The 24,320-nt window shown below is 38.4% G+C and overlaps 1 protein-coding gene across 9 annotated transcripts in view; it reads right to left on the reverse strand.

The window, feature by feature from the left end:
- The window catches only part of sw (short wing), a 207,023-nt gene that overhangs the window by 156,699 nt on the left and 26,004 nt on the right, over positions 1 to 24,320 (reverse strand). For all 9 annotated transcript variants that reach the window (XM_067137238.2, XM_067137237.2, XM_067137242.2 and 6 more), the window contains 2 exons: positions 19,779 to 19,895; positions 8,430 to 8,638 (listed from right to left, as the gene is read on the reverse strand). In XM_067137238.2, the coding sequence (XP_066993339.1) occupies positions 8,430 to 8,638; positions 19,779 to 19,895 (326 nt within the window). The remainder of the gene's footprint in view (positions 1 to 8,429; positions 8,639 to 19,778; positions 19,896 to 24,320) is intronic.

The following is a 24,320-nucleotide window of genomic DNA, read 5'->3' on the forward strand; positions in this document are numbered from 1 at the left end:
TATTAACACCTAGATACTTACAATGATCCCAAAAGGAACTTTCACCCCATCAACGCAGTAATTAAAACTCAGAGGACTTTTCCTATTTGTGAAACTCACAAACCGACTTTTAACCCCGTTTATCAACATACCATTGCCTGCTGTCCATCTCGCAACATTATCGAGGTCACGTTGCAGTTGCTCACAATCTTGTAACTTATTTATTACTCTATACAGAACAACATGATCCACAAAAAGCCTTATCTCTGATTTCACTTGTTTACTCATATCATTTATATATATAAGAAAACAAAGAAACAAAGAAAAGAAAGCTGCCTTGAGGAATTCCCCTCTTAATTATTACAGGGTCCGATAAAGCTCTGCCTACTCTAATTCTCTGAGATCATTTTCTAGAAATATAGCCACCCATTCAATCAATTTGTCTAGTCCAATTGCACTCATTTTTGCCAGTAGTCTCCCATGATCCACCCTATCAAATGCTTTAGACAGGTTAATCACAATACAGTCCATTTGAGCTCCTGAATCCAAGATATCTGCTATATCTTGCTGGAATTCTACAAGTTGAGCTGCAGTGGAATAACCTTTCCTAAAACTGAACTGCCTACTATCAAACCAGTTATTGATTTCGCAAACATGTCTAATATAATCAGAATGAATGCCTTCCCAAAGCTTACATGCAACGCATGTCAAACTTACTGGCCTGTAATTTTCAGCTTTATGTCGTTCACCCTTTGCCTTATACACAGGGGTTACTATAGCAACTCCCCATTCATTTGGTATTCCTTCAAGCAAACAATAATCAAATAAGTACTTCAGATATGGTACTATATCACAACCCATTGTCTTTAGTATATCCCCAGAAATCTTATCAATTTCAGCCGCTTTTCTAGTTTTCAACTTTTGTATCTTATTGTAAATGTCATTGTTATCATTATGTAAATTTTAATACTTCCTTAGCATTAGTCTCCTCCTCTATCTCTACATTATCCTTGTAACCAACAATACGTACTGCTGACTGAATACTTCTGCCTTTTGAAGATCCTCGCATACACACTCTCCTTGTTCATTAATTATTCCTGGAATGTCCTTCTTGGAACCTATTTCTGCCTTAAAATACCTATACATCCCCTTTCATTTTTCACTAATATTTGTATGACTGCCAATTATGTTAACCATCATGTTATCCTTAGCTGTCTTCTTTGCTAGATTCAATTTTTCTGGTAAGTTCCTTCAATTTCTCCTTACTTCCCCAGACATTTCTAACTATTTCTTTCCAATCTGCACCTCCTCCTTAGTCTCTTTATTTCTGTATTATAATAAGGTGGGTCTTTACCATTCCTTACCACCTTTAAAGGTACAACCCTGCTTTCACATTCCTCAACAATTGCTTTAAACCCATCCCAGAGTCTGTTTACATTTCTATTTACCATTTTCCACCGATCATACTTTTTAGAAACTGACTCATGCCTGCTTTGTCAGCCATATGGTACTGCCTAATAGTCCTACTTTTAAGACCTTCCTTTCTAACACATTTATTTTTAACTACGACAAAAACAGCTCATCTGGTTTTACCAGCGCCACATTCAGGATATTTTTCCCTGTAGTTGGTGCCATCACTTTCTGAATCAGATGTCCTTCCCATATTAGCTTATTTGCCATTTGTTGATCATGCTTCCTGTTGTTCGCATTTCCTTCCCAACTGACATTTGGTAAATTAATATCTCACGCTACAATCACATTCCTTTCCATGTCGTTTCCCACATAGCCGATTATCGTATCAAATAATTCAGAATCTGTGTCAGCGCTACCCTTTCCCGGTCTGTACACTCCAAAGACATCAAGTTGCCTATTATCTTTAGAAATGAGCCTTACACCTAGAATTTCATGTTTCTCATCTTTAACTTTTTCATAGCTTACAAATTCTTCTTTCACCAGAATGAATACTCCCCCTCCCACCACTCCTATCCTATCTCTATGATACACTCCAGTTCTGTGAGAAAATTTCTGCATCCATTACATCATTTCTCAGCCACGATTCAACTCCTATTGCAATACCTGGTAAATATATATCTATTAAATTAATTCTATTCCTTTCTTTACAATACTTCTACAGTTCAACACCAACATTTTTATGTCATCCCTAGTTGACTTCCAGAACTCTGTACCCTTATCACCGTGGTACTAATGAAAGGTAGCGTAGACTCATGGTGTTGTGCACATTACGGTACTACTCACAAGTATTGTACATCGCACAGGTAACGCAGACCTATGATGTTTCTCACATAATGGCACCACTCATAACCAACGCAAACTCATGGTGTTCCTCATATAGTGGGTACTAACAAGAGGCAACGCAGACCCACAGCGTCTCTCATATAGTGGTACTAATTGCAGGCAACGCCCAGACCTGTGATGTTTCTCACAATGGTACTAATCACGGGTACTGGAAACGCACAGTGCACCACTCTCTGCTGCTACTAATCACAAACCTATTGTGTACTTAACATAGTGTTACTACTCGCAAGTAAACACGACCCATAGTGTTCCCCGCGTGATGGTAACAGTCACAAGTAGTTTCGTACTTCTAATACAATCATCCCTTGGTCTGCCCTTTCAGTCACCTCTTACGACAGGCACGGGAGACCTTGGGTGTACCTTCGCCTGCGTGCCCCTCCCACAGGGGGTGAAAAAAGTAATAATCTACCCACATGTATGTATGTCCACCCCTTAGTCCCAGTTCTTGAAACAGAGTCAGAGGAGGTTGGCATGTTGGTTCATTCACAAATTTCACGTTGTTAAAGCCAGATGCCCTTCCTGATACCAACCTCAGTTGAGGAGCTAATGAATGATGAATGAAATTAGGTAAGGAAGTGGAAGAAATCGATTGTGGACTACGAATAGGAAATATTAGTTCAGTCTGCCAGGAAATAAAAATGGAAAACCACAGAAAAATATTCTCAGGACAGTTGACTGTGGGATTCAAATCCACACGTCTCCTGAATGCAGAGCTTGGCTCCATAGCCATAGTGTGTTAAAAGGCACGGCCACTCCACTCAATAATCTAAGTATTTAGTTTTAATTACATTTCTGTTGTTCCAGTTAACCTGTGTTAATTAGAACACGCCTAAGTGAAGTTTGGAATTGGTCAAGACCAACTATATAAAGAGTTTGAGAAGGACATGCAGCTTGGAAAGAAATAGTTAGAAATTATTGTGGAAGTAAGGAGAGATTGAAGGAACTTACTAGGAAATAGAAATTAACAAAGAAGTCAGTTAAGGATAAAATGACAGCAAGCATAACTAGCAGTCATATGAATCTTAGCAAAAAAATGGAAGGGTATTCATAGGTACTTAAAGGCACAAAGAGTTCCAGAAAGGACATTCCAGGAATCATTAATGAACATGGGGCAGATATATGGGAGGATTTACAGAGGGCAGAAGTATTTAGTTTGCAGTATGTCAAGATAGATGGACATAAGGATAATGTCCAGACAGAGGTAGTTACTAATACAAGCAAACACTGAAATTAACCTATGATGATTAAAATATTTACAAAAAGATATAAAAGTTGCAAACTAGAAAAGCAGCTGGAATTGATAAGATTTCTGGAAATATATGAAAGTCTATGGGTGCAGGATGCAGAACCATATCCCATTCTTATTTGATTACCGTTTGCACAAATAAATGGAGATTTACTCTAATAACCCCAGCATACAAAAGAAAGAGAGATAAACCTAAAGAGGATAATTACAGGCCAGTCAGCTTGACACGTGTTGCACGTAAGCTCTGGGAAAGCATTCTTTTTCGATTATATTAGACACTAGTGGCCTGTCACAGCAATAGCTGTGAACAAAGACTAAAATTTAAATTGATGATATAGGAAAAGTGACAAAAGTAACGAGAAGACATAACCAGAACTGCCTTCTTTTAAATTTGTAAAATATGTTACTGTCTGTAGACACCAAATCTTGGAAGCACCAGTAATGACTTCTAAGTTTATAATAATGTCGTACATTTCTCTATCTTACATGCTCCGTTCATGAAACCAATGGCTATGTGCATATTTCTTATAAGCATTACAACTGCACCAACTTTCAATTTTTAATACATGCAAAGGCATTCCAGATGACATAATGTAGTTTAGGTATTTTATGGCTTACAAAATTCATGTCACCATTATAGGACAACAGACTATCGACAGTGTTTTATTCGCTCAAACTGCTAGGGATTACGTGAAGAAAGTGTTAATTTATGATATTACTGTCATCACTGAAAGGATTTACCATTACTCTCTTACAGTAGACTGAAAGAGAGTATACAACTGCTGAAAACGTGACTTACCAATGAATCATTACTTACCAAGTCTTAGGGCTGGTTGCATAAACCTTTTGATCATAGATCAGAGACGAAATTGATCTCAGTTCACGCTAAACTCGGAATTTTTGTTGTATAAACGTTAATCCGACATCAATTCGCACTGAACTAGGATTAACTTTGACTGGAGAAATTTCTCCGATTAAACTCTTCGATCTCAGTTCAAGCAGTTGTTTTCTATTCAAGATACAAGAACAGCCGATTGTGAACATAATATTACCTGTGTTGTTACGATAAATCATAAGAAAATACACAAAACACTAACATAATACATTCTTAGCTATAGTTGTTGCCCGTATATACGCTATATTATGAATTATGTTCCTTCTCATAATGCAGTGGAACATCATTCTACAACATAACCTTTATGAATTGCTTACGATATTACATTATCTCATTCATGTTTTACAGATGTCTGGTTAGTGGGATATAGAGGGTTATTCAGCTAATTTTTCATCTTAAATAACATATGGCCTGTTCAAGATATAATGGCATAAATATCCTCTGAAATAATGCCATTAACTTTGTTCTTAAAATGGAACTAAATGTTTTCTACACCTAGCCTTAAATCTACAAACATTATAAGTTCAGCACTGTGATTATTCCGAAAATCGATCCAAGTAATTCTCGAGAAAACATCATGTATTCAAACGGGCTTCATTTGGCAGCTGGGGATTGCCCTATTCGATTCGCGCTACATGGGAAACATGAGCTAACTACTGACATGCAGAGTTCCTTCACCTTTTTCTAACAGCTATGTATTCGCTCTGCTGTGCTCTTGAAAGCACTATGACCAAATTCATGATTTAAAAATGTAGGTAACAGGTACCGCAAAGGAAAAACAGACATGCGACGGGCTTTATGTGACAACATTTTATCCTGACGTGATATTAAACCATACAAGACCGAACAAGCCCAGTGCAACTGGGCAATTACCCCTTCTTAACACTAATCGATTCTTCAAAAAAATAAATAAAAGAAAGGCCATTAACGTCGTAAAAATGAAAAACTCAAGGCTTCGCAAACCTAATACCATGGGGGATCAGAAAAAAATACAAGGGTTGACAGGGAAGTCGGATACCCATTTTTCCTTTACCTGTGTTCGCTGCAAGAAAAGCATATGAAAACATTCCAGTACATGCTGCAAACTACGTTCATTTGTCGACAGTCAAGGCCAACTGAATCCAAGAGGCAAAGCAATTTCGTATTGCTTTTGTTGACAGCCACGGCCAAGTCAATCCCACCATTTAAGTATTATCCAACGAGCAAAGCTATTTCATATTTCATTTGTTTCGCAGTGTTGCAACGTCCACTTTTCTGAACTCCAATTACATTTGAACTGCACATGTGTAAACCACGTTCAGTTTTGTACAATGCGACAAAGTCTTAATCTCAATTCATTTTCATAACTAGGTTCTAAATTGATCTCCGGTCAGATGTCTATGTAACCAGGCCTTATTGTATCATTTCTCATGTCACTTACTTTCATTATTTCCTAATTGGAGTAGATGAACGTGAAAGTTGTGAATTCATTTTTTCTTTTTATTTCTCTGATTAGGTGTGATACAGGTTTGTGTTTGACTGTATAAATGATTTTATTAATTAAAGCAATACTGAAACCATTCCGTTTGGCTAATGACCTGATAACCTTTAGTTCATTCTGTAAATCTACTCGCGATAAGGGAACATTGAAGGCCCTAAGTACCATACTGAAATATGAAGCTCTTTTTTGGGAGATGGGATAGACTGAATCCTGTCTAATGGTATTGCTGGTTTGGGTGGGTTTTCTGAAAATATTATTGTATTTACGCAAATAATTTGATTTGAGTTAACTGCTCCAGTGTCCGTGTTAGGAATGGAAATTAGTATAATTTACCCTTTAATATAGTATATCATCTTTCACCATCCTATTCCCTATATGACACCTTTAAGTACATGCTCATCTTCAACTCTTCCCAACAATGACATTGAATATTTCTTGGTAAATGGTGATTTTGGAGAGGAATTTCTCAACAATGATAGTGAATATGTGGTTAGTCATATTCAACTAGAGGAAAATAATATATACGATCATTCCTGAATTAATACCCAACAAAATGTATTAGTAAAAGCTTAGCCATAAAAGTGCTTATACTGAGCTCGATAGCTGCAGTCGCTTAAGTGCGGCCAGTATCCAGTATTCGGGAGATAGTGGGTTCGAGCCCCACTGTTGGTAGCCCTGAAAATGGTTTTCCGTGGTTTCCCATTTTAACACCAGGCAAATGCTGGGGCTGTACCTTAAGGCCATGGCCGCTTCCTTCCTACTCATAGCCCTTTCCTGTCCCATCGTCGCCGTAAAACATCTGTCGGTGCGACGTAAAGCAAATTATAAAAAATAAAAATAATAAAAAGTGCTTATTCTACAGAGAAAGCATAGCTCATGAGCTTGTCAGGCTGATGTGCTAGGAGCCAAAGGTGTAGCACTTTTAACATCCATAAATACCATGAATTTCAGCCAGGATTAAATCCCTTGTCTTGAGAACAGAAGTACGACTGGCAGTGCCACAGTGATCAGCAGGGTGGAGGGGTGAATAGCTCACAAGTTCACTATCTGCCCCAGTATTATCCCTCTTGAGAGTGCTATATCAAACAAAACTTTCTAACTTTTGACAGTTTGTTAAAAAGGAAACCAGTTTTGACATATTTAATGTAAATTTAAAGCTTTTCAGTTTGTCAAGAACACTGATGTAGATTCTGGTCATAGTGTTCGTTATATGCATTATAATTAGTGTTTTCGACAAACTGAAAAGTTTTTTTAGTTACTTTAACAGTGGCAAGAATTGAACCAATTGTCAGGAATTAATTTGTTCTTCTCTTATTGGTTTAACGCCACACTAACACATCCAAGGTTTTCCCTGATGCAAGGACTGGAAATGGCTGAGAAAGGGAAGGTAATGGCCATGGCCTTAATAAAGGCCTTTACCAGGTGTGAAAATCAGAAACCACACAAAACCATCTTCAGGGCTGGCAATGGTGAGATTCTAACCCACCGTCCCCCAAAAGCAAGATGACAGCTACTCGAGCCTAACCATACAGTCAACTTGCTCGCTTCAAGAATCTATGAGTTCTTTGAATATCATTACAGTTACCTCTGTACACACATGATTTTAGACATTCACAGAGATTACCTAAGAGTTGCTTCACACTTGGGACCTGGTAGTGGCAACCGGAATCAGATTTCAGATGCTCATGTTTATGAACCACTGTTTTAAATTTTGCTCTTCATACTGGGCAACTCAGTAAGCAGAGCTGCAAGAAACCCAGCAATTGACCTTGAAGTAGCTCACTCCCACTATCGGAAGCCGCGACAAGATTCTTCAACCTCAACTGGAGACTGTTTGTGAACCACTGCTTTGTACTGAGGTCTTCACATTATGCTACTCTATAGCCCAGCTGCTTGACTTCAGTTTCATTCCAACAAGCATGTTCCTAGAATATAATTTACATTTTCAGTTGTTTCATGCTGTCACATATTTTCTTACCGATACACTGGATTAAACTGTATTCAGTATGAATGATATAGGCCTATCCTGACAAGTGGATCAAATAAACACAGAAGTTTTATTTAATAAAACTGAACGGTGCTCAGCTATCTGGAACTTGAACTGTGAAGAATACAGAAACAAATTTCAGAAGAGAAATCAGCAGTCTAAAGTAATTCCCAAAATAACTTCTTTCACAATTTTGAAGAGTACATCAAAAGATTTGAAACTCTAAAGTAACTAGAAGACTTCATATAACCATCACAAATAATTGAAAAATTTATAGAACAGTCCTTTTCCCAAATTTTCTTTCATGAAACCTACAACACTTCCTTTTGAACAGCAGCAGCAAACACAGTAATTCGTCATAAATACTGGCATGTGGCTGGGTCAGCAATCAAGTCTTACGGCTGGCAACTGTTTTGTGGCAGAGAATTCACAAGTTACTCTGATGCAGATTCCGGTCATCGCTACCAATTCCAAGCGTGATCAGCGCTAAATGGAAAGAAAAACCAATAGGACATTGATTATTTACCTGGAGTTTGTCATTGGAGATGAATTGTTCAGTTGCAAACTGGGCTCTGGTGTTGCATTGTTACTCTGTTCAGGTGTCAGGGAGGAAAGACTCGACAAGCTGGAGAGCACATCTGACACAGGAGCCACTCCAAGCGATGATAACATCTGATCCAACTCCTTCCGCTGATCCTTGTCTGTATTGGCTGAACGTAGAGCAGCTTCCTCCACCTTTAATCATAACAATGAAATAGTAAGCAATTTCTTCTATTTCTGAAGTAAAACGGGCACAGTGGTTAAGGTCAAAAAGCTTGGCGATTACTTAAGGCAACTCAGTAGTGATCCTAATAAAACAACATATTCCAATGTCACAGCAAACCAAATTGTCATCAACTTCCACAAAATGGAGAACCATATAATCCATGTCTACTTCAGAATGAAGGAATTGAGAGGGATTATCAGCAGGAGACTGACACACTCACTAAACCTTTTACTTTATCTGAGCTGAATAGAGCAATAAATCAGTGTAAGAATAGTAAGGCTGCTGGCCTAGGTGAAATATGTATTAAGCAAATTAAGCAATTTGGACCTGTTGCTAAACAATGGTTACTAGAACTGTACAATAACTGAATAAACACCTGCAAGTTACCAAGTGTGTGGAGAAAAGCCAGAGTAATCGCAATTCTCAAACCAGGAAGAGAGCCAAACAATCCAAAAAATTACAGACCTATCTCAATGCTGTGTCATCTGTACAAGATCCTAGAACGGATGATCCTTGAAAGACCTACAGTGATCATTGAACCACTTCTCATCCCAGAACAGGCAGGATTCTGAAAAGGGGAAAAGTTGTACTTCACAGGTCCTCCATCTGACACAGTATATCGAAGATGGATACGAAAATCATAATATCACAGGGATGGCTTTTGTCGACTTATCTGTTGCATATGATAGTAGTTAATCACTGCATACTGTTGCGCCAACTATAGAACATGACAAAGGATTACAAGATGACTCAAGTCATTAGCAATCTTCTCCAAAATCGTAGGTTCTTCATCGAATTTCACAAACAGAATAGTCAATGGAGGCAACAAAGGAATGGTTTGCCACAAGGCAGTCTCCTCACCCCTATGCTCTTCAATATCTATACGAATGACCAACCTCTTCCAGTTGGCACCAGAAGCTTCAAATATGCAGATGATTGAGCTATTGCTACTGAAACAAACTGCTTTGAGGTTACAGAAGTTATCAGAGGCTCTTTCTGAACTATCCTACTACTACAGAGGAAACCAATTGAAGTCTAACCCATCTAAAACTCAGGTACATGCCTTCCATTTAAAGAACAGGCAGGCGTCAAGGAAATTACAGGTAGTATGGGAAGATACTCTACTAGATCACTGACTTACACCTAAGTATCTGGGTGTAACATTGGATTGTGCTCTCACCTACAAACACTGCATGAACATCAAGCAGAAAGTGTCAGCTAGAAACAACATCCTTCACAAGTTATCTGGAACCAATTGGGGTACACATCCTAAGACGAAGAGAACTACAGCCCTAGCTCTGTGTTACTCCACTGCAGAGTACGCTTGCTCTGTTTGGTACAGATCCAGTCATGCTAATCACTGGCTGTTCGAGACCAACACCGCAAGATAGAATCTGTTTGGCTGGAATCGACCCACCAGATATTAGAAGAGAAGTTGCATCCATGAATGAGAGAACTAAAACACTTGCCTCATGTGCACACCCAATGTAGGATATGAACCTGGCCACCGACGACTGAGGTCTGGGAGTAGTTTCCTGAACACAGCTGAAGATCGAAATGAATCTACTCAATCCACAAGGTTGAAATTATGGAGAACTAGAAATCCTCAACTTGCTGGTTGGATGCTACCAATTGAATATCTCCCTCCAGAATATGAGGAACATTGGTCTACTTTGAAACCGTTTAACAGGTTTCGCATTGGGGTTGGTAGATCAAGAATTAATATGGTAAAGTGGGGCTTTCCTGGGACATCCAGGCTATGAGAATGCAGTGAAGACCAACCACAGCCCATTTCATGAACTGTAGGAAGTGTCCTTCAAGCTGCACAATGAAGGACTTGATGGCTGTGACATGTAATACCTGTGATTTGGCAAAATTCTGGGCAGATACTATTTGATATGTATGTCATTAAGTACCATTATGTTATGTGAAATGTATGCTTCTGATACACATATTATTATTATTATTATTATTATTATTATTATTATTATTATCATCTAAATGTTTAATACTTTTCTGTCCTTTGTTCTGCTGTGTTTAGAAACATCCCTCAAGGTTCTCTGTGATGGAGATTTTATTTTTAAAAGTATGTAGTCAACTTTCTCATCGTTTCATTTTCATTTTGTTTTAATTGTAATTAAACAATGGTATATTACCTACTGAAATTTTTTCTTAATTCTGCCATAAGCCTAAAACCCTAACCCTCTTCAAAATTTTGGAATGGCCTCTTTTGGTCTACTCTGTTTGGTACAGATCCAGTCATGCTAATCACTGGCTGTTCGAGACCAACACCGCAAAATAATAATAATATTATTTGTATCAGAAGCATACATTTCACATAACATAATGGTACTTAATGACATACATATCAAATAGTATCTGCCCAGAATTTTGCCAAATCACAGGTATTACATGTCACAGCCGCAAGATACCAAGTCCGTGTGAGAAAGGAGGATGGAGAGAAGTAAAAACCTCATTTAAAAAAGGGTACAGGGTGAAAATCTGTTACCAGCTTCCAAGGCAGAAGAGAATGTTTGGCAGCATCTCAATGGCAAGGAAGGCATAAGAACCACATTGGGGAAGACTGGTTTCCACGTCCTGGGAAGGCAGTGAAAGGAAGCAGACCCTGTTATCAAACCTATGGAGCTCACAACCTCAGTTGTAACATAATGTGGGTGAAAGACACCTGATCCCCTCAAAACCATCTTCAGCTGAAGCATGGAGAACATAAGGAAATTTTTAACCCCATGTGACGGACAATGCACTGTTGCCTTGGGCAGTATTAGCGGGTCTATGGATTCAGGGTAGCCCACACTAACATGCTATAAAGACTAGTTTGAGTGCCCTAGAATCTCCAACAACAAAACAAATACCAAAACTACTTCAATAGTCTGAATATCATACTCCTTGCTGAAGATGGGTAAGCTGAAGCATCCAATAGAGACACTGACATCATTAGATATTGCTCACCCCAGTAGTATACTCCTGAGCACGTAACCCTATACACTAAGGGTACAACCTTACTCTTTCTCCCCTATTAATGATGAAGGTAGTGTTTTATAGTTATATTTCCTACCGTTGGGTTCGATTCAGTGTCGCTAACCATACAGTTTAGGGGCCCTACTTGCCGATACATCTTACAGTTACTGTTAATCTGGCACAATGGCACTATACAGTCAATTTATTTTGTGAATTGCCAGAATTAGGTATTGCCACTCCAGTATTGTTAAAGTCACTAGTCTTACATTTGCAGATATAATTAAAGCATATTTTCTTTTTCTGTGGGATTGTAAATCTGTTTGGCTAATACCAGGTAAGCAGAATTGTGGCATGTTCGAATAATGCATTTAATAACGTAGTTTGTGTGTAATGACGAAAGCAGCATTTTATTAATGTTGGTGTTACTTCATCTTATATTTATGTATAGAATTCATTTAGGATGTCTAAGAAGCAAGAAAAGAAAACTCTCCTGAAGAGGAAAGCAATGTTACCTTACTTACAAAAATCAATTCAGCCATTGCTACGAGGTATTGAAAAGGGAAGACTACGATGAAGTTATCACTCGTAGTGATACGGACCTTATGACAAGAGTTTCATAATTAATTTGGGTAAGTGATAATTTTAATCTTGTTTCTATGACAAGTTTCTGACAGTGAGAATCAGTTGATAAGGAAAAATATTTTGTTATGAATCTAACCTAACCTAAACATGTCTTGTCTTGACTTTGATACGGTTTGCAGACTTAGCCTTTGTGTATTCTTAGCGACTTACGGAATATATATTTATGTAGTATATTTGCTCATGTGTATTATTACACTGTGATTTCATTTCAAATTTCTATTCTGTTTATCAAGCACACCAAAACATTAACTATAAGTAACAGTGAACAGTGAGGTCCACAGTTATAACACAAGAATTGGGAATGACCACCACGTAAGTTTTTTTCTTTTTTTTTTTCCTAGTGGTTTTACGTCGCACCGACTCAGATAGGTCTTACGGCGACGATGGGATAGGAAGGGATCAGGAGTTGGAAGGAAGCGGCCATGGCCTTAATTAAAGCCTGATGTTAAAATGGGAAACCACGGAAAACTATCTTCAGGGCTGCCAACAGTAGGGTTCAAACCCACTATCTCCCGGATGCAAGTTCACAGCTGCGCGCTCCTAACCGCATGGCCAACTCGCCCGGTCACGTAAGTTTCCACCACACTAAAAAGATGGACCATAGCCCATATGAAAAGACTAGGTAACATCTGCCACCTGATCGACTGTCCTAAATTCAGATCAGTGGTGATTGATTGATCGATTGAAATAGACTGGCACGATATAGGAAGTGGCATTTTAACTTACCGCTTCACTGGGTTCTATCACTGGTTCTTGACTTTTACTTCTCCACTGTTAAGGGGTCTGTTGGTTATTAAAAAGACCTATAGATACTCACTTTAGGCCAACGATTAACTTTAGAGAGGCACTTCAATTAAAACTTCTCCAGTGTATTTTCACATATTACTGGATAGTGGTATCAGCAAATTACTTGTACACGCACACACAATGGTGTCCCGACATAATCAACACTGCCCCACTCCAGTACTGAAAAGGAGGGGAGAGAGTAAAGGGATAGTGTTGAAGGCCACTCCAGTACTGAAAAGGAGGGGAAGGGAGTGAACAGGTAGTGCTGAATACACAGGCCGAATTATTGGCATGTGGGAGGCTCACATGGTCCCCCAAGCAATAGCACAAGCAATACCATGCAGTCTTAAGACAGTTTGGAGATGGATAGAAATATGGCAAGAACGAGGTGAAGAAGGATTGGTAGACCCGATATAACGCAGCTACAAAATATTCCTAACTAGTATAAAATACTTTTCGGTTAAAAACCTCCTTTACCTCTTAATACTGTAATTATCAGAGTAATTACTTTTTAATTTTTTAATGTTAAAATGCTATTTGTTCGGGGCATCGACCTATAGAGTTCTTTTGCCCCTACTTGCACAATATATGAACCTGCACATAATTGGAACCGCGGAAGTGTTGAGTGTCGAATGTGAGAAACGTTAAGGATGACACAAACACGCAGTCCCCAGGCCAGGGATATAATCATTTACAATTAAAACCCCCTAACACGGCCGGGAATCGAACCCGGGGCGGCCGGACACGTTGCCCCGTACATCGCGGGGCCGGACGAGTAGGTAACCTAATGCTGTACTTCAATACATTCGCCACTGTGCCCATTTTGATCACAACGAAGTCTTGTAGCGGGCTGTCTGCATGCAGTCCGTGCAGCAATGCGTTAAGCGAGAAGGTGAGTCATTGTGCCTTCGACACTACCCCTTCACTTCCTTCCCCCATGTGTTGTACTGGATTGGCCTTCAACACTACCCTTCACTCTCCTCCCTTCTTTTCAGTACTGGCAGTGTTGATTGTTTATGTCGGGACACCATTAATGTGCACGTCTGTACAGTACTGTAGGCCTATTTATTAGGTTTGTTCTGTATTGACAATCTCCACCTGAATCAGTGTATAGCTGACTGTTGGACACCTTCTAATCTTATTTCTTAGTGCTTGAAATAGTTTTAGGGTTCATAGCAGTTACATTTTGTTCTAAGGTATTAAAATTAGTGTTTATAGTTATATCATAAATACAAGTGATCTTGGACTTGTATTGTCTAGACTTTTAGTCTAGATATACCAATGGAAGTACTGTACGTGCACGTTTTAGTGATAGATTTTTGTACTTGGAGAGGAGTAAGAAGGGAGCACTGCCGGTTCCAGTAAATACTACCAACTGAATGGAAATGAAATCTGAATTGAATCGATAATATGATCGATCAATATGAATTTTCTAAACCTTTATTATCTTAACGCCAACAACTGTGTCACACACACACACAATATATAACACTATATAATATTTCCCAATGCGAAACGTGTTCCTAGCATGAATTCTATAGTTTGGCTTTGCTGTGTAAACAACAACAGTATGAGTATGTAAAGTGTAAGCGAGATGTCACACAGTGATGATAAGCGATTCTTAGTTTGTGTTTCATAGGTTGCCAATACGAATCTTGAAAGGTAACCAAAGTCGACCGATTCAGCACTAGGGTGTAAATCTATCGCTAAAAAGTGTGCAGATAGTACATTCATGACAGATTTTAGTATAGAGTAGTGTAAGTAGTAATTCACTGAATTCATCACCAGGTGACTGCTGCATTGTACTTGTCTTCACTTAAAATCAGACATTTTTTGCCTATTAATATCCCTGAAGAAGGTGGTCTCACTCTTTTAGTATGCTGAAACTCAAAATTTTTACAGATGCTGATTTGATATTTGCCACAAATTTGAAAAGAAATCAATCACGATGCTATGAACAGTGAGAAATCTCTAATATGGGTGGAAACAAAATTAATCGTAGGATTAAGTTATTTAGACCCTATGTTAATATGAGGGATAATGCACCATATCATTAAGCTTGTGGAGCGTCACCGACAATGAAATGGAGGAAGGCTCAATTAGTGGTAATTATACTAGATTGAATATCTTTTCCTACTGAATGATATTTAATGATTTTACAGAATTTAATTTCAATTTTTCCTTTAATTTATAGTCATGGGTGAGGCAGAATGGAGTGTCTTCGTCAGAACATGCAGCAAAAGATGAGAGTTTCAGAGGTTGTGTCATATGAATTGAAATCGCTGAAAGAGGTATAGTAGCATCTAAACCTAAGTTTAGGTAATGATGTTGTACTTTCATGTATGCATAACAACATTTCTCTGCTTTTTTCTTTCTTTTAAGGTCTGTATTAACGTTCAAAATCACTTTTTTTGCCCAAAAATGCCATTTTAGTTTTTTCATTGGAAATGAAAGCTTGAAGTCTACTTCAAAATGTGACATAATTTGTACATATATTACAACTGTAAGTACCGTATCCGAAAATAAGATTTAAATAGCCCCATGCGCGTGATGAGGGGCGTACCTGCAGTGTCCTGCTTACATGTAAATATCTTGTCAGATTTTCTTATTCAAATTTACCTCTTTGGTGTGGCATGCCTCCTGAGTATATAGTTCATAGTTCTGACCAACAGATGGCAATACTTGAATATTCCAAACACTTATTTCATTGCCAGGGAACAGACATAAATATGTCAGCTTCCTTGTGGCCAAGTGGTCTTTCACATTATGACTAAAGAGTTTGTTTCTTTGTGTGTGTAAAATGGGTTCTAAAAGCCGATGTGGAGCGAAGAAAAAGCGAAAATTTCATGGAAACAGACACAGTAAGGTGAATGTCAGTGTTAATTGTGCTGTCAATATAAATAGTGAGACAGAAGGTAGGCCTAATGAAAGGGCATCATTTTCTAGTGCTTCTCAGTCCAAACTTTATTTGCAAATATATTACCTGCATTAGCTCGCCTAGTTGCTTCAGTTGTAAAACAGTTTTTGTAAAAAAACTAGAAAATCTGAGATTTGGTATATTGTTGATGAGATGCTATGCAAGAAGGCCATATTGTCCTACAACGTCCTCCCATATCACTCATTTTTCAATGCTATCAAGTTAGTATGGTCTTTGGCAAAGCCGTATTAACAAAACAATGGCTTCAAGGCCTGGCCATGGATTGGACCAAGCTAGAGATGTGTACAAAGAATCTCTTGAACAGCTAGGCCAAGTGGAAATGTTATTTATTGGATACAGGCAAGTGGAGTTTATCATATACTTGTCAGGTTGTGATACTTAGATATATCCTACAGGTGAAAGCAGAGAGATAGAGAAATAAAATGAAACATGCCGAGGAGAAGATTGTTGAGTTCTATAATAATGAGGTGAGAGGTGTTCCTGAAGTGAAAGAACTAGTCATTCATAATAGAAGCAGTGAATCGGAGGAGGAAGAACAGAAGAAGCTGAGGAGTTAGCCGTACCACTGTAATGGCCATTCCATGAGATGAAGCGTTTTCCAACTACCGGTATGCCAGGAAATAATACTTTTCTAACTGCCCTGTCCTTTTGGATATAACAAACTTACATTTGAAAATTATAGGAAAATGCTACCTTTTTTCCTAAACATACCTATTTTATGCTGATACTACAGATTAGGTGTACTGAATCTGGTTCTTATCAAGTGTTATGGTACTTTTAGGAGATTTCCATCTTTACAATACAAATTACCATATAATCTCGAATACCACCCGCCACCAAATAAGACCCGCACCCTTATTTTGAAAGAACAAAATTTTAAAAGAAAGTGGAGTCAAAATTATTTACAATCTTTACAAACACAGATCAAATGATTAGAAAATACAAATAAAAGTAAACAAACATTTCCAGAACAATATCCACTTAGTTCATTCATCATCACCATCATCATCATCATCATCATCAATACCAACTTCGGAACTTTCATCACCATCACCTTACCACAAAATGTCATCGCTGCCATCCATAGCATTAGAAATGCTACATTTCCATTTCATTTTTCTTCTTTCTCCAATCGCGAATACACGACTCGTCAATATCGTATTTCCTACCGGCGGCACAACTTACAATAATTTCAGCTTCCCGAACTACTTTCAGTTTCTCACTCGCAGTAAAAGATTGCAAACGCTTTGTGGAATTCAAGTCGATACTCCGAGAACGTGCGTGAGACTGACGCCAAGCACGGAAGTAGCGTATACTGAGAGCACTGTTGCCAAGCCGCACGAGCAGTGATGCCAGATTTACGCGCATTCGGAAAGATAAATTTCACAAAATTTGAAAAAAGACCCGCACCCAATTTTGGAAGCGATGTTTTCGAAAAAACAGTGCGGGTGGTATTCCAGATTATACGGTATTTCTCAGCAGTTATAGGTGTCCCGCCACTGTTAGAAATTTTCTGTCAAGTGGAAGCATTGGAAAAGCACTGAACCCAACTATCACGAAGGACCGACTCTGAAGTGTATTCTGCACACTACTGGTTAGTCAGCCGTGTCAAAGATTGTACAGGACTTCTGTAACAGCTCAGGTAGAGATGTCAGTGATAGGACTGTTTGCCACATATTTAACATAGGGTTTTCATGGTTATGTAGCTGCAAGGAAGCCTCCAATCCACATGCACCAATCCCCAATGTTGTTTGGAGTGGTAAAAACAACACAGTCATTGGACTGTGGAGCAGTGGAAGGAGGTGCATCACAGTACATACTACTACTTTTTCTACCACTTTTTCCACAACTGTGGGGTTGCGGGTGCGAATGAACTGTGTTGCACCTGTGGATCTGGCCCTGTTTTACGGCCGGGTGCCCTTCCTGGCGCCAACCCTATATGGAGGCATGTAATCACTAAAATCCCCAACCAGGCCGAAAATCGAACCCAGGGCCCTCTGAACCGAAGGCCTCAACGCTGACCATTCAACCAATGAGTCAGATTGCACCACAGTACATACTCTACCACTCAAATGGATATGTGTAGACCTGGCAGATGCCTGGCAAATGGTATTTGTCAATGTGAGTTGTGTTGACAGTGAATTATTTTGCTAATGGTTCAACATCACAGTAACACATCGAAGGTTTTCGGCGATGCAAGGATGGGAGAGGACTATGACTGGGAAAGTAGTGACCATGGCCTTAATTAAGGTACAGCCCCAGCATTTTCCAGATGTCAAAATGAGAAACCACAGCAAACTATCTTCAGGGCTGCTGATGGTGGGATTTGAACCCACCATATCCTTAATGCAGGCTCACAGCTATGCGCCTCTAAACACGCTGCCAACTCAATAGGTATTGACAGTGAAATTTGGTGGCAGTAGTGTAATGATCTGAGCCAGAGTTTCCTAGTTTGGACTTTGGACATCAGTTTTAATTAAAGGAATGATGAATTCAAGCATATGTACAGAGATATTTTAGACAATAATATGCTTCCTACCCTGTGCCTACAGTTTGGAATAAGCCCTATTCTTTATCACCACAATATGTTCATAAAGCAAGGTCAACCATATCGTAGTGTAAAGAAAATCAAGTTAACTTGCTTGATAGGCCTACTCAAAGCACGAACTTTAAATCACAAAACATCTTTGGGACAAACTTAATCATCAACTGCTTGCTAGACCAGCTTAAGTAACAAATGCACGTCAAATATCCACCATCCTATAAAAATAATGGAAACAAATTCCTCCAGCACTTCATCACTGTCAAAAAAGCAACAGAAGGTCCAATATCCTATTAGTTACAAAGCTGGTGCCTTTGGATCCAAGTGCCTGATGACTTCTGGCTACAAAAGTCTACTCTCCAAAGTCATGAAGATCTGAAAAGGAAGAGAATGACTATTTTCTTACATCAACAGTATGCAGGAACATTTTCTACTTCTGATAGTAACTTCATTACTAGTTTTTGCACAACAAGATTATCTTTTTGTTCAACTGCAGCTATATCCACTGAAGAAAAGATAAGCTTTCTGCTCTTCAATTCTTGCTATTTCCTCTTAAAACAACATAAGCTTTCTGGTCTCCAAATGTACCAAAACATACTTTTTTTTTTTCTTTCAGCAGTGGCTATTTCCTCTAAAGTCAACAATTCAGTGGGAGTGCAGTTGAGTGAGTGTGGGAAGTGTGGGATTGGGTGGGATAGTGTGCCCGAGTCCAGAAGTCCAGTAGTGGAAGAGTAATTGGGAGTGCAGTTGAGAGAGTGTGGGAAAGAGTGCGCAAGTATTTTGTCCTTCAACTGTAGCTATTTCCTGAGAAGACACTTCAATTCTCCTAGGTTCCGAAGTCTCCTTCCACCAAAGCATTGGACAATTCATCATTTAAGAATTCAAAGACCACCCACTTAAAACATAAGCAGTAATTTTTGTACATTACGAAGTCTCAATATGGATTTCCCAGACACTGAAAATCTGAACTCAAGAGCAGTATAACTAATCTTTAATATCTCTAGGAACCTTACCCCTCAAAACTGCCACAATACTGTATTTCAAGTCCAATTGCAAATATCTCAGCTTCTCTTGTCAGTTACATTAAATTGCTAAATTACTCAAAGTGGCAAAACCCAGTGAACATCTGCAGTGAGTAATAACTAAGGCTAATATAGCCATGAGCTATGTAAAATATAAATCAACAAAAAGCGACTTCATTTAAGGATTAAATATGACTTACATCTTTTTGCTCTTTTTCACGACGCCGGCGCTCCTTTTCTTCTCTAATGGCCTGAAGCTTTGCCTTTTTTCTCTCTAACTCCGCCTTGCGATCTGCCATTCTTCCAGAACTAGACAACTACAAAGAGAAAATAAGGAGAACATCAACCAAATAAAAACATTACAAACACACATCTACTTTGCCTACCAGTACATCAAATGTGAAAATTTCCTTCAATTTAACAATATGTCACAGTTAATTATGACAGCAGGAACATACTTATCACACCATGAATTTCAAGTATCGTAAATTGTATTTATGAGGACATTTTTCCTTAACAATTTGCTTTATTACAGACTATGAATCTCATTTTGAATCCGTATTGACAGTTGAACTTCTTACAAAATTGTACAAAACTATTTTAATCCTCCTAGTCAGCCTGGTGTGAAAATGGGAAACCACAGAAAACCATCTTCAGGGCTGCGCTGCCGACAGTGGGGTTGGAACCCACATCTCTCGAATGAATGCAAGCTGATGGCTATGTGACCCAAAGCACGAAGCTACTTGCTTGGTATGGTGACAGATAACATGATTGTATACATACTGTTATTTTTTTTATTATTTTTATTACACAATCTGCTTTACTTCGCACCAACCAAGATAGGTCTTATGGTGATGATGGGATAAGAGAGGGCTAGCAGTGGGAAGCGACCGTAGCCTTAATTAAGTTACAACCCCAGCATTTGCCTGGTGTGAAAATGGGGAAACCACGGAAAACCATCTTCAAGACTGCCAACAGTGGAGTTCAAACCCACTATCTCCCAAATGCAAAACGACAGCTCCATGACCCAAAGCACACAGTCACTTGTTCGGCACATTGTATTACTGTGGATTTATTCTCAGTATTCATCCTCACCACAAGCCAGTTGTTAAATTTTATTCTATACCTCATCCTTATGATCGAAGACAGCCATCTCAGTCGCTAAGTTCTGTTTCTTTAACATTAATCACAAAATATCAGCCTCAATAAGGTACTTTACATGGAAACGAACATATCACACATGCACGCACACACGTGCACACACACACACAGAGTTACAAAACAGCAAGGCATGTCTCTACCACAGTAATAAAAATGTACTCACGGAATATACAAATTCATTAAAATGCTGTGCTGACCAATACCAAAAGATAAACTACACAAAATACTTTTTTCATTATACTGCCAAAACGCCATACCTAGTATTGTCCAAGTCAGCGATAACTCACTAAATCAAACCTTTTTGAAGAAGGCCATAGATTTAAAATCATTACTATTATTGAAATATCTAGGTTTTTGAGTGGTGTGCTGGTGTTTGTAACAGACTCAGCAAACCAAAATGCATAAATACAACAATGACCTTTGGATTGCCTTTGTTTTATTATGTGTGGAGGTTTGAAGCATTATTTTCAATCAAAGGAATATCCATATGAATATTCAGAGATCCACGAACATTAAATCTTTCACTGTCTTAGACTGGCTTGCTTTCTCCACAGTGTTCTAAAACTCATGCACAAAAACATGAAATACATACATAGAAAATTAACCATAAATCATTCAGAAAAGTTAATTTGAAGAAGTTCAGTTCTGTAATATCAGTAGTATCTATTTTTCAAACTTGTTTGCCCAGTAAATTGTAGCTTATCTGGGACAGGAACAGAATCTACACATTTGGGGGAATTTACAGCAGTATGAAGTCCTGTCACAACCAACTGTTGCTGGTAAAACAATTTCGAGAATACCACCGTCTTCATAACGACTGATTTTCATCATCACTAGGTTCACCTGAACTCTCACTTTCACTAAATAAATAATTATCACAATACAATCTCTTTCAGGGTTTCCAACCAGGAAATGAGTCATTGCCCAGGTCCTCGTCTTCCTTTTATTTTTCCTTGAAGTATAAGTTGATTGGAGGTGGTAGTTTTCAATACACAATGTGGCCAAAGCATGCTATCTTCTTTTCCTTGATGGTCTTGTTTACTCGCACTGCATAACGACGTTGTTCATTACATGGTGCAACCAAGATATTCAACACCAGAACTAAAAGGCATTACACCATTTATAGAGATGCCATCCTCTATACCTTCCAGAACCTCTCTGAACAACTCGAGTCTTCTATACACTATTGCCATACATATTTTACACTGTGGCTATTCTGTTACAAGTAAGTTACTGCAAAATGGGTACATTATTTATCACTCTGTGATGTGGGTAATGTCCAAGAAGTACAAATTAACAAGTGTACAAAATAAGATATCCTTTCCTCATGAACAACAGTAAACAAGTTCAGCTTAAGGAATGCAATGGCTGTTTCATAGTATATATCTGTACCAGGATGCTTGTGACTACTATACGCAAGTTGAGACATCAGAAAACTAGGATAGATTAATTGCATTCATATGGTTGATAATTTTAGATCAATGATGCAATATTTCAACTGGTATTTCCTTCAGACTACTCAGAAATTGATCAAATTGCAAACAAATAAAAGGAAAACATTATTGCAAATCATTCCCACATATGATCAGACTCAAGAAGCAATACTTAATATTATCCCAGCTATCATAGATAACCAACCTTGAGGATGATTTGCTTGGCATATGGCCTATAATTTAAAAGGAACCAATTGGGTGCACTGCAATAACTACTGCCTCTAAATGACTCTTAATAAAATATTCCCTTTACAAATGACGGATGTTTCAACAATAAGAATTTGATGGATAGTTTGTATGGCATGTGGAAAATATGAAAATTTCTGTTGGCTTACGATGCGTCTGAATCCTCCTTGTAATCTTCTGTGGTGGGTTCACAGGTTCGAACTGTCATACATTTGGATATGGCATTGTTCTATAGCCAGATGCCCTTCCTGATGCTAACCCTACGTAGAGGAATGTATGCACGATTGTATATTTCTGTAGTGGTGATTGGTTGCCTTGCTGCGTTGCGTGTATATGTAGAGGAGTGTGTGGGGCAAACACAAAACACCCAGCCCCCAAGTCAGAGGAACAACCAAGAATCGAATGAGGGACTCTGAACAGAAGGCCTGAATGCTGAATGCCAAGGAGCCGAAGAATCTCCCTATCAGGGTAACACGTACACTAACAGAAAATTAAAAAGGAACGCCTTAAAGATCATGTTCCCAATTATGAAAATTTTATTCACATACAGAACTGGCAGCAAACAAATCATTTGCACAAGGCCATATTCATGTATATACAATTTACCAAGCATGTGAATAACTGTTTCAGTACTGCGCATACCCTCCTCTAGCAACAGTGCAGGTCATAGCTCAAACATGGATATACTGAACCCATGACCTTCATGTCCCAAGAATTCTGAGTCTTGAAGTTACCATATGAGACCCCATGTCAATCATAATGAGAAGCTCGAATATATATATCACAGAGGCGACACGAGGCAGAAAGATGGCTGCTTTCTTTCCCACGCTATGAGATGTGACATCATCCGCACGTGTCGAAGGTGGATGGATACAGAAGAAAGTTTTGGTTAAATAAGTATATTTAAATAAAGAAATTAGCCATGAACATAGTATAATGAGTGTCATAATTATCTGTAAGACAAATGGTCTTCAGCAAGACAGATTTGAGATTGCTAAGCCATTTCCGTGGATATTTAATGAAGGACGCACGTGTTTATTTTACCCACGCCAAGTCATCAAAATATAGTGCCTATCAAATGATGTCAATTAACCAGTTAATTTGGTGTGAGATGATTTTAAAAGTTCATAAACAATGTCACTAGCAGGTTAGCAAGTACTTGGTTACAGCAAAAACTGTCTTAAATACATTTCCACAAAGTCGGAAAAGTATGCAGATTTTCTTGGTGGCAAGAAAAATGCCTGAGAGGGGGGACAGAATCTATAAATAAGAGAGGACGCCATCTTGAAATCACTCTGTACTGTATCACTGAAGAGGGTTATACTGTGAGAGAGGGTTATACTGTTGAGTCAATCGATCGTAGAGAAATAGACTAAGTCCAGCGAATATAGATTTTGGCCGAGGTGGTCGGGGTCTTGACTCCAAGTAGAGGTAGTTGTTCATCGCAGAATGAATCTGATGTAAAGACGGTCAAGATACCGAAGTAGTATTTGTGAAATTATAATATATTGTGTTGTAAAGAAAAGTAGTTCGTGTGCGGGCAACAAATGCAATCATTCGTGTGCGATCTGCGAAAACAGAGTGAATGGCATTTCTTTTTTTTAATGCTTTATTTTTCAGGAAAGAAAAAACCAAATGTGAAGCCAGAAATATTTAAATGACTAAATAAATACCAGAGGGTTGCTGGTGAGCCAAAAATGGAAGCAGACGTGCAGTTTAGGTAGGTGTAATGCCATATCACCACCTATTATATCTTGTTTTATGATAAACTTCAATGTATTTGTAATGGGTATTTATGACACAGTTTGGTCACCCATTTGTTTCGTGAATGTCAGAAATATGACAAAAGGTCATATGTTTCTTCTTCTGCTTGGATAAATTTTATAAATTATTACGAGTGCC

This window comes from Anabrus simplex, chromosome 1 (genome assembly GCF_040414725.1).
Source record: "Anabrus simplex isolate iqAnaSimp1 chromosome 1, ASM4041472v1, whole genome shotgun sequence".
NCBI lineage: Eukaryota > Metazoa > Arthropoda > Insecta > Orthoptera > Tettigoniidae > Anabrus > Anabrus simplex.